A 10,882-nucleotide genomic window follows, 5' to 3' on the forward strand; every position below is an offset into this window, starting at 1 on the left:
TTGCGACCTTGGATGAAGGCAGTCTGAATCTCATCAATAATTGAGCCAATAACCCTCTTCAGCCTGTTTGCAAGCGCTTTGTCCATGATCTTGTATACACTCTGATGAGGCTGATGGGACGGAAATCTGAGAGAGTGAGAGGGTCCTTAATTTTTGGGACCAAAGTGATGAAAGAGGAGTTGCATCCCCTTGAGAAGAAACCCTTTTGCTAAAAGTGTTTGACGAATCACATAACATCGTCTTGCATCAATAGCCAGAATTTTTTTATAAACATAAAAGTGAACCCGTCGGGCCTAAAACCACTGAAATTAAATCTCACAACACACAATACAAATTGTTATTGCATAACATTTCAGTGAGGTTTCTAAAACAATAATTTCCTGCAACATGCAGCATTCAAGAAAGGTTGCCTTAGGATAATAAAAATGTTACTTTAGTCTAGCATGGATACAACTTCTAGAAAGCGTCGTTCAAGGTCCATAAGTGAACATTTTCTTTCTACACAAAATAAACTCGATTGAAGTCACCAAATATATTCCAAATAGCATCTTCTTTGACTATAACACCATAAGAAGATTCGTCCATAACTATTTTGTTTTTTTTTTTCAAATCTTAAGAGACATAGTTTAAGCAAAAAGCAAATGATTCGTACACAATTCTTATCCAATGTCTTCCCCAAAATCTTGTGTTTATCCCTGAATGAATTTCTTTACATGTTTCGCCATGTTTATACCATCTAACATATTTAAAATGAATTTATACATACTTCTACATTTAACATTTCCATTATATATATAAAAGTAATTAATATAAATTTATTATTACCTGCCCCAAAAAAAACTAAACGGAAGTTACACCCTCCCGCCTCGAAATTTTATCAAAAGCATTCCATATTTAGGAACCATGCCTGCATGGGTTGAACTCAGTTTGCGAAAAACTTTGCCCTCAAGAGAATTATGAGTAGATTTTGGCAGAAATGTCCCAATATATTTGGAAAAGTTTTATTTTAGTCTCAAATTTTATTTTTTGAACAATAAAATCCCAATTATTTGATTTTACCCGATAGTATGTCATTTCCTATTAAAAGGAAAAAAATTGTTAATTTGAACCAAAATGAAATTCTCACGACTTTTCTATTCAAAAAATAAAATTGAAACTAAAGTGAAACTATACTACTAGGTTACTACAATACCTAAATGTCATAAACACGAGTAAAGAGTAATTTCGCACCTTCATCCGAAGGTAAAGAGTATGTTTCCATAGAGAACTATTTTATAATACATACCAGTAATAAAGATTTCGTGAAAAGATTAAATATCAAAAACTTTACTTTCTTTCATAAACACTCAAACTCCATTTAGAAATCCAAATATATTTCACCATTCACCAACTTAAACTAAAAGGAAAACACCCAGAAATAAATTTATAAAACCAACAAACATCCTCCATTCCTCCTTATGCTCTAATACACTCCTTATTAACAGTCTCTATGTATAAATTAAAAAATAAATAAATTAAAAAAACAAATAAACAAAACTGTCCTCTCCCAAACACAACTACCAAAAACGGTGCATTTTAGCGTTTACCACCACCAGGCTTCTTAACAGAAGAAGGCAGAGGATTCTGATTCTCATCATCATCCGATTGAATATCACCATATTCCCATATCCCCAACCGCGTTTTACTCGCCTCTGCCTGACACTTCTCCAATTCATCCAAAATTTCTTGTTTCTCTTTCGGCTCCCACCTCCTCCTTTTCTCCAATCTCGCCACTCCCTCCTGAAATCCCAACAACAAAAAAAACCTATTTTCATTTCTACCCATAATAGAAACATAAGGGTTTTGATTTTTTGAATAATTTAAACAAAGTACAAACCTTGAGCATTATGGCATTAACACTCTCACCAAATTCCTCATCGATCAAAGTCACCATGAGAATATTCCCGGTTCCTTGCCCTTTGACTTTTCCACCCGACACATCTCTCTCTTCAATCACCGCTCTGAATTCCTTCGGACCGTTTAATGTGCTATCGCTCAGAAGCATGGCTGCTTCATGACCGTAATCCTCCTCCAATGTTGGAACTTTAAGATACGCGAGGCAGCACAGCTGAGCCATCCCTGGTGCAGACGATACAGATTGATCCAACGGACGTAATTGATTGTAGGTCACAATTTCTTGGTTTCCATAATCCATGTAGAAAACTTCGAATTTGTCTTTAATTGATTCAACAGCGCCACGTGGAGTGTTCACAACCATTGCTCGGTTCCATGAATTATCTGCAGTAAATTGTGCAAGGACGATATCGCCTTTTTTGGGGTTGAATGAGCCGATCACTGGAGCTTCTTTTAGGGTTAAGGAAGCGAGTTGGTTTTGAATGGCGGCGACTTTTTGATCGGAAACCGCCTGGACGTAAAACTTGCCGCCGCCTAGGACTTCTGTCACCACCGCCTTGAACTCCTCTTTCTGCTTTTTATCTTGAGTTTGACCATTCGTAACTTCCACTCCTTCAACATAATTTTCCCATATCTGCACAACGAAAAATTATTTTTATAAAATGACTATTTGTTCCCTGAGTGTAACTGATTTTTGAAGTTTTGGTCCGAGAAAACTTTTCAGGACTAAAATTGAAAGAATCGGTAAAATTCATGGGCCAAAAGTGTAATTTACTATAAAATAGAATCAAAGCTTTCTTGCCTTAAATTTCTGTTTCTTGGCAAACTGTTCAGCCTGAGCAAGAAGATGAGCATCTGGAATCCTATCACTTCCAAATGAAGTCTGAAGCCTTGCGAGACCAGCTTCTAGAAGTGTAATCGCAACGTTTGACTTCGAGTCCCATAAAGAACCCAAGAAAGTACCAGTTCTATCGACGGTTTCCACTTCAATCTGAAATTAAAAAAATAATTAAAAAAAATTACTATAAAAAAAATTGGAAGAAACTGCGTATGCGATTATTGCGAAGTAGTACCTCAACATCTCGCTGCATTATTTTCCGTCTCATAAATGAAATCGCTTCATTGGAATACGGCTCCTCACGACCGGGACATCGGACACCGGAAAACGAGAAAGCAATGCTGCACGTTTCTTTAGGAACAAAAAGCTTAAACCGATGACCACTGAGAACGTATTCAACAACAGCCGACATTCTCCGATTCCGTTGTAGAAATGGTAAAAAATCTTTAGCTTTCTTCGCCGATGCCTGGAATCGGAATCGGAATTAGAATTAGAAATATTTCAAATTTGGTATAACACATAGCACTAGAATACTAACAGTTAACAGATCGGTGACATGCATAACCGGAGGATCTTTGGAAGAATGAATTCCTTTTCTTCCGGAAGTCGCGCGAGATTCAGCAGCAAGAAGATTCTCATAATGATTCGATCTTTCTTCAAAATCTCTATGTCTGATAACACTACCAAACCCACGGGCAATAACAAGCTCAGCAACATTGACACCTGGCTGTTGTGAAATGTCCAAACCGTCCTTCCCTTGTGACAACAAAAACACAGAGCCAAACCCCATTACTCGTGTATCAGTGGGCCCGGTTGGAGCCGCCGCCGCCGCCGAGCCGTCGGCTGTCGGAACCTTCCGTGAGTACTCCATTGAAACTTTAACCTAAATAAACAACAAAACAAGTAAATAACATTTTCCTCTTGGAATTTTTAAAAAAATTTACTTACTTGATTGCCAATTAAGCGTGTTCTTAAAAACTCCCTGGCTTCACGGGCATATGGGGCGGGTTTTTCGTCTCTTCTTGGATTTCCTAATTTGGGGCACCGGATGCTTGAAAGGTTGACTCGTCTTTCTGCTGATGGACTACCGAATGGGGAAGAATCGTCTGCAACAATAATGCAATCCCCACTCACAACTTCAACTACCTTTCCACTGAAATTGTCTGAAATAGCCTTTGAGTTTGTAGCTGGAGGTATGTAATTTGTCCAGAGTCTTATCTTATTCTTCTTTGCTTGAAGTTCTGCAGCTTTTAACTTCCTTCTAGCTTCATCTTCCATCATACTTGCACTCCACTCAACATACTTTGCAAACCCCTAACAGAACCAATCATTATATAAATATTGTTCTAGGTACATAAAAAGAAAAAAGAATTACATTTTCAATAAGCTCAAGTGCAAGATCCTTTGCTGATTCACCATCAGGGTAATACACCGAGCCTATCAAATTGCTAAACTTGTCAACACCTTCTAGAACAATCCGGACCTGTAAATTACTTTGTTAATTGTTACACAAATTGGTAGAAAAGGTGAAAGGGAGTGAGAGAAATAACTTACATCTCTATTTAGAACACGAATCTCCGTAAAATGTTTAGCTTCCCTTCCATAAGGATCAGGGGCAACTTCATTGTAGGTTGATGAGACTGTAACTCTTTGTGCTGATGTTAACGAGCCACGAATCTCAGAATTTGAATCTCCATTGAGTTCTTCAGAGGGCATTTCGGTAATTGTAGCAGGTTCAACCGTTGTTCTTCTTCCCATTGATGGTGCCTAGTCAACAATCAAAGGACTAAATTAGGGAAATCTTATTAATGACTATTGGTGATGAAAATGAGAGATGCATATATATATATATATATATATATATATATATATATATATATATATATATATATATATACCTGGATTCCAGCAACAAACACTTGAACAAATTGAAACTCTGGAAGCAGATAAACACGAAGTGAGCTCCCATCACGAACTTGCTCTACAATTGCTTCCATGGGTCTTCCTTTGTTTGAAGCTAAGAGTCCCATTGCATCCAAATTGCTTGGGTCACCAACAGCTGAAGGTGGAAGGTTCCTGATTGCAGCTGCAGTAGCACCCGGAGACTGAATCCACCAACACAACACAGTGATCACATATCAGCAACATATGAAGATGATAAACCAGTAACAATGTGTTGTGTGAAAGTACGATACTAACCCTGTTCCATAGACCTACTCCTTGTTGTCTGGCTTGTTCTTCAAGGCGTAGTAATTCAGCATGTTCAGGAGTCACCTCTCCTTTAGCCTCCTTAACCTGTAATTACCATTTTTCAGCTATGGCATACACTAAGTCATAAGATTTTAGAATTGTGAGAAGATAGAGATAAAGGGAAGGTGAATTACCTTTGCCCAGCCATGAGTAACAACCTCCTTTGCAATATTTGTAGTACCAATGAAGAGACTGCAAAATTCCCTGGAGAAATTTGGGATGGTGTATTCCGTTTTGAAAACAACATCCTAGCAAAACAGACAGAAGTAAGACGAATTATCTTGATATAGTTTTTATAAATACAACAAGGTGACAAATAGAAGATGGTTTTTATGATTTATGAATAAGCACCTTTCCTACACACAACTTTCGTAAGAATTCTCTGCTTTCCCATGCAAATGGGTCATCAGTGCCTCCTCTACGAGCCTACACAAAGAAAACAAATTTAATGAATTGTATATTTGATAATCAAGAAATTAAAGTATATATAATGTATCTCAAATCTCAATATAACTTGCTACAAGTTTTAAAGCATAGTGAAGTCAAAAAGGGCATTTACCAATCTTGGGGCTGAAAGATGAGCCAAAACAATAGTCTTCTCCGGGGGGATTTCAGCTTTGGTAAATCCCATTATCAGCAAGGAATCTCCAGATGGAACAGCTTTCACTCTTCCTCTGAGCCACCCTGAAGTTGCAGCTGCTTGCGCCATTACAATTTAAAACCACTTAATATCTGCAAATATAAAACATTCAAAATAAAAAACATATATATAAGTGTAAATAGCAGTCATTATTATTAAATCAACTTCTTTTTTTGTTTTGTTTCAAAACAATGTCCATAAGACTATCCAGGTCGGTATACAATAATGCAAATAAAAAGAACTCAAAATTTTCAATAGAAATCAGAGTAAGACGAAAACACATTCATGCAAATGCACATCAACTCATCAAAACCACTATCCTCTCAAATAAGCGTTCGTGATCATCAAATAAAACCTCAGCCGATCCATTGATAATAATAAGCTACACTTCGTAGTAGTGTAAGAGTGCTGAAAGGCCTAAATTAAAACACATCGAATAAACAGGTATCAGTTTATGATCTGAAAAGGCACAATACCTGAATGCAGAATTCGATCAACAAACTCAAACACACGAAAACCGAAAAACGGAATCACAAAATAAAACTAATAAAAAACCAGAACTGAAACGTATAACTATCAAAATCTAGACCTAATAAATGCCGATTCGCATCGGAACCGATACTTATTCGAAATTGAGAGAACGGGAATTATCCAGACGGCGGATCAAAGGTGAAAACCTCGACGAATGTTTTTGATACTAAAAAGCAAAAGGGACGTATTTATGTAGCTATGAATATAACTTGGTAGGGATATTGCCCTCTTGTATAGGTGAAATTACTAAAAGGCCATTAAGTGTCCCATAAGTGTTCGGGTTATTTTAATAGCCAATAAGAAAATACCACCTCAACTGTTACATCCTCTCGAGGTTATTATTAGAGTTAACATAGATATATAGATATTTGTAGGACCGTAAAAGAACCGAACACGAACGAGGATTGTTCATATTCATCCCTTTAATTTAGCCGAACAAATGAATGAACACAAACGTATAAACGAACGAGTTTTCTTATTCATGTTCGTTCGTTTAACAAATTGCATTGTTCATGTTTGTTCGTTTATATTCGTAAACATGCTAAACGAACAAAGATAAACAAACATAATTCAAACATATATGAACATATAATATAGTAATGTAATCAAATACAATTAAGCATATATGAACATTAAAAGAACTTATATGAACGAACATAAACAAATATAAACGAACAACATAAACGAACTTTCAAGAACATAATCGAACAAACAAGATCATTGTTCATGTTCGTTCGTTTAACTAAACGAACGAGAATTTATGTTATGTTCGTTCATTTATTAAATAAACGAACTTAAGCGAACTTCCCGTCAAACGGTTCACGAATAGTTCGGTGAACGTTCGGTTCATTTACAGTCCTAGATATTTGTAAGGCTAGAGAGAGAGTGGTAGGAGTGCTACCATATTATTAGATAAGTTTTTTACTACGTGCTTAACCAATCATAATCCAATACTCTTTTTTTGTTGGGTTCATAGCGATCCATCACTAGTGAGTCACCTAGCGACTCTTAGGGGGTGGTGTAGAAGTTGTTAGCGAGTGTTTTGGCGAGAGGGGTAGCAAGGCCGCTCCCTCAAACCTAATTTATGGTAAAACATTTTACTATTGGAAATTTGGAACATGACTATTTTGTTGATGATTTAGGGTAAATTATAATAAAATTCGATAAGTTAATCGAATATTTTTGATTTTAACATCGTATTTCTTTTAATTAAGTAATTATATTTATAATTGTTGCAAAATCAATCAAATGACCGGTTCTTCATATTCTCCTGATAACCACTTTTCCCAAATTGCAATAAAGTCACTAAATTTACTAAAGTTTCGATTTTGACACCGTGTGAAGCAGAAGTCGTGTCAGATCTTATGTGGCAGGATTGAGTTTCAAATATAAGGCTTGCAACGAACCCAATTTCACATATCTTCTTCTCTTCTTCTCCTTTTCTCATCATAGTATTTCTTCAAAAATAGCGTCTGGAGGTCGATCCAGTGGTTCTAACTCATTTACTGTAATGTCCCAAATTCCAGAATAAATTTCTCATTTTTAAAATAGAATAAAAACTCATTTTAATAATGTTACATTCAGGTCAAACCACTTGTTCATAACCCATTATTCATAAATTAGTGTTATAAAGAAGACAATGCGAAATCTTGAATCATAAAACTGTTGATGTATGTGTACAGTCCCGCATTCACAATCCGACAAGTACCTGAAAAATATTTAATCAACAACTGTAAGCATAAAGCTTAGTGAGTTCCTCAAAATATCACATACAACACATCATAAATAAACAGTTATGAGTTATCAACATGTTAGGGTATGAAGTCTTATCAACATGGAGCAGTTAGGTCACAATGGAGCACTTGGGGTTCATGGAGCATGTGACAAAGGAACAAATCATCTGAGAAAGGAATGGATCAAGTGCCAAAGGAACGGATCGTATAGAAAGGGGTTTATAGCACCTGGAAAAGGTTTGGATCACTTAGGAGTGATATGGAGCAACAAGGGGACCTTGTTGCGCCATCTGCTGAAGACTTGGGCCAAGAAGGATGTTGTTGCGCTAAGGGCACTCTTTCTTGCAACAAGATACTCCCTCTTGCGCCATGTGGTATCCCTTTTATGCCATGAAGTACTCTTGTTGCACCATGGAGTATGTTGTTGTGCCAAGATGGTGATGGTGCTCCAACCTAGATGCTCTTGTGCCACACTTGATGCCCCTTGCGCCATCCATATTCCTATTGCGCCATGATCACACAATATGGACCATCTTGGTCCTTGATGAACCAAGTATGCAATGAAGTCCTCTATGATGCTCAAGATGGAAGCATGTTACAGAAGATGTTGCATGGCAGAATATAATTGGTTGTCACCATTCATGGGCCTATAGGCCAATGGGCTTGGCCCATTAGGGTTTTAGGTTAGCATAAATAGGCTCATACCCCCATCATTGTAAATTGCATATTTCTATGAGATCTCAAAGTAAGATACAATTTTGAATGCTTGTAATAGTTCCAGAAAGTTAATAAAATCCTCTCTCTCTCTCTCTCTCACTCTCTCTCTCTCTCTTAATCGCCCATGCACTTAGGCCACCTTAACCGAACCACGTTAAATATCGTGTTCTTTTGATTTACATTTTTCAAAAGTTTTGTGAGATTACCGAAGTTTGTGTTTTGATATTTTTCTGAAGTGCTTAACTTGTTTTATTGTCTCCCAACCAACTGGTATCAAAGCTATGGCTAAAGATGGGAGAGTTAAGATCAACAAGTTCAATGGAAAAGATTTCGGTTTCTGGAAACTAGGTCGTTCTTCCTGAATCACTAAGTTATTCAAACTATCCACAGTCGGTCATATTTTTGAAGTAGATATGAATCAAGATTGTCATGAATCTGGTTTGTATATGACCAAGGTAGTGGACATAGTAAGAGTTGCTGCAACATTCATGAGTGTTCATAAGTTCTGAGTATTGGATTCAACCCATGCTCATTTGACTCACTTCATGGATTTTATCACGAGTGATCATGAGACGATAATATCTTATATTCTTCAAACCTAGAGATATGATTTGTTGCCTATGAGTTGGTTATGCATTGATTGTACGAAAACGCATTGGTAACTCAATGTTATAAAATGTGTCTTTGTATATGATTCAAAAAGTTGTAGAACAAGCATATGAGTTGAAGTTTATCCATTCTTTTTACCCTTAAAGGGATAAAATCGATATATGTGGGTCCCTCGATGATTTAGTGATGACACCCCGAAGTGTTTGGCCAAGCCTGGACTGATTTGATTTATTCAATTAGTCGGTCTTCATAAATCGGTAATCGGGAAATAGCAAATGGAGAGAGAGAATGATTATAATCCATGTCTCAGTCCATATGATATCTAGAATGGAGGAATATATGATCTCTTATCTAATGGACGTGTCATTGATTTGTTCAAAGTACGACATCGACTTTAAGAGCTACGATTGCAGTCGGGTGTTGGAGTCATACGCAATGATAATTTTAGACTTATCCAAGTGGGAGACTGTTGGATTATATGTCTAAGCCCATAACTATTATTGGTATGTATTCGACCCGACTTGGCATGGTCCATTTGGGTTGCACTTCACCGGAACAACTGGATAGACAAAATGAGAAAAAGGATACTAGTGATTTATATTAATGTATTATAAGTTCTAATATATTAATATGAAATCATATTATTTAATTAGTATTGATCAAGAATTAATTTAGAATTAATCTAGTGATCAAAAAGGAACTAATTAAATATGGACTCTTATATATATATATATATATATATATATATATATATATATATATATATATATATATATATATATATATATATATATGGTGGACCAAGTTCATTTAGGTTGGGCTAAGCTTTCATGGATAGTCTATGGAGTGTTTAACCCATGGATCCTATGAAAATGATTAAATGAAAGGTCATGGGTATTAGGGTTTACATGAATGTAACCCTAATGCTCCATACTATATAAAGAGGTCCTTGGTTCAAGAAATTGACACTGGTGCATAGAAATGAGGGCAAGGATGATTTCATAAGTGGAACCTAAGTATCCTTATTCTCTAGTTATTCCAAGTTGGTCATGGTGATTTGTGATTCCACCTAAGGCTTCCACACTATTGGGGCTAAGCTCTTAAAGTTCTAGAACTTCAAGCTTCATCAAGAGGTATGTAATTCTACTATATGTTATATTATATGCTCTTCATATTATGCTAGTTAGAACAATACCTTGGAAAATTGATATTTGCATGTATAACCGAGAAAACATAGATCTAAGGTATTTAGGGTTGCATATACACCATAGGAGTGTTAGAATGCTCAAAACCCATCATTAGCAAGGGTACAAAGTGTAATTTCATGGATTAGCCCCAATTCCACATTTTTCCTAAAGTAACTAAGATTTGGGAATTTATAAAAGTGTTTAGTTACTTCGTATTTCATTATACTTATAATGGAAAGTTGTGCCCTATCCTACCCGTTCGGCTAACGACCCTCCACTAGTCAAGAGTGCGGTGGGTAAGAGTGGATACCCATTCAATCGTCATTTTATAGGCAATTTCCTTCAACACCCCTTAGAGACTAGTTTCGTGAATGAGGCCTACTAACGGTACGACTGACTCTTTACTCATACATATATAATATTAGACTTTTAATTTTATATATAGTATAAGGGTGTATTTTACACTTTTAAAATACTACGTGGT

At 36.2% G+C, this 10,882-nt stretch overlaps 1 protein-coding gene across 5 annotated transcripts; it reads right to left on the reverse strand.

Annotated features, from left to right (window-relative positions):
• Nucleotides 1-1,356: 1,356 nt before the first annotated feature.
• Nucleotides 1,357-6,355, reverse strand: LOC111896714 (ribonuclease TUDOR 1). Of its 5 annotated transcripts, XM_042900077.2 has the most exons (15): nt 6,211-6,342; nt 5,907-6,038; nt 5,541-5,713; nt 5,333-5,407; nt 5,116-5,229; nt 4,931-5,026; nt 4,630-4,836; nt 4,286-4,498; nt 4,107-4,214; nt 3,680-4,045; nt 3,270-3,614; nt 2,967-3,197; nt 2,696-2,884; nt 1,877-2,527; nt 1,357-1,779 (listed from the first exon to the last, which is right to left on the reverse strand). In XM_042900077.2, the coding sequence occupies exons 3-15, from the start codon at nt 5,688-5,690 to the stop codon at nt 1,576-1,578; spliced, it is 2,949 nt and encodes a 982-aa protein (XP_042756011.1). In that variant the 5' UTR covers nt 5,691-5,713; nt 5,907-6,038; nt 6,211-6,342; the 3' UTR covers nt 1,357-1,575. The 5 variants fall into 5 exon arrangements, with proteins under 5 accessions (XP_042756011.1, XP_023748465.1, XP_052625619.1 ...); XM_023892697.3 differs by lacking the exon at nt 5,907-6,038 and having other exon boundaries at nt 6,211-6,355; XM_052769659.1 differs by having other exon boundaries at nt 5,541-6,038.
• Between the last annotated feature and the right edge of the window lie 4,527 nt (nt 6,356-10,882).

Source organism: Lactuca sativa, chromosome 1, assembly GCF_002870075.4.
Source record: "Lactuca sativa cultivar Salinas chromosome 1, Lsat_Salinas_v11, whole genome shotgun sequence".
In the NCBI taxonomy this organism is placed as follows: Eukaryota; Viridiplantae; Streptophyta; class Magnoliopsida; order Asterales; family Asteraceae; genus Lactuca; species Lactuca sativa.

Excerpts from the sequence above, each read along its gene's own strand:
- LOC111896714 (XM_023892697.3), bottom strand. The coding sequence starts at position 5,690 with ATGGCGCAAGCAGCTGCAACTTCAGGGTGGCTCAGAGGAAGAGTGAAA. Across the intron at positions 4,046-4,106 it reads CACTTGAGCTTATTGAAAAT|GGGTTTGCAAAGTATGTTGA; the intron begins GTAATTCTTTTT and ends TGGTTCTGTTAG. Across the intron at positions 2,885-2,966 it reads TAATGCAGCGAGATGTTGAG|ATTGAAGTGGAAACCGTCGA; the intron begins GTACTACTTCGC and ends TTTTAATTTCAG.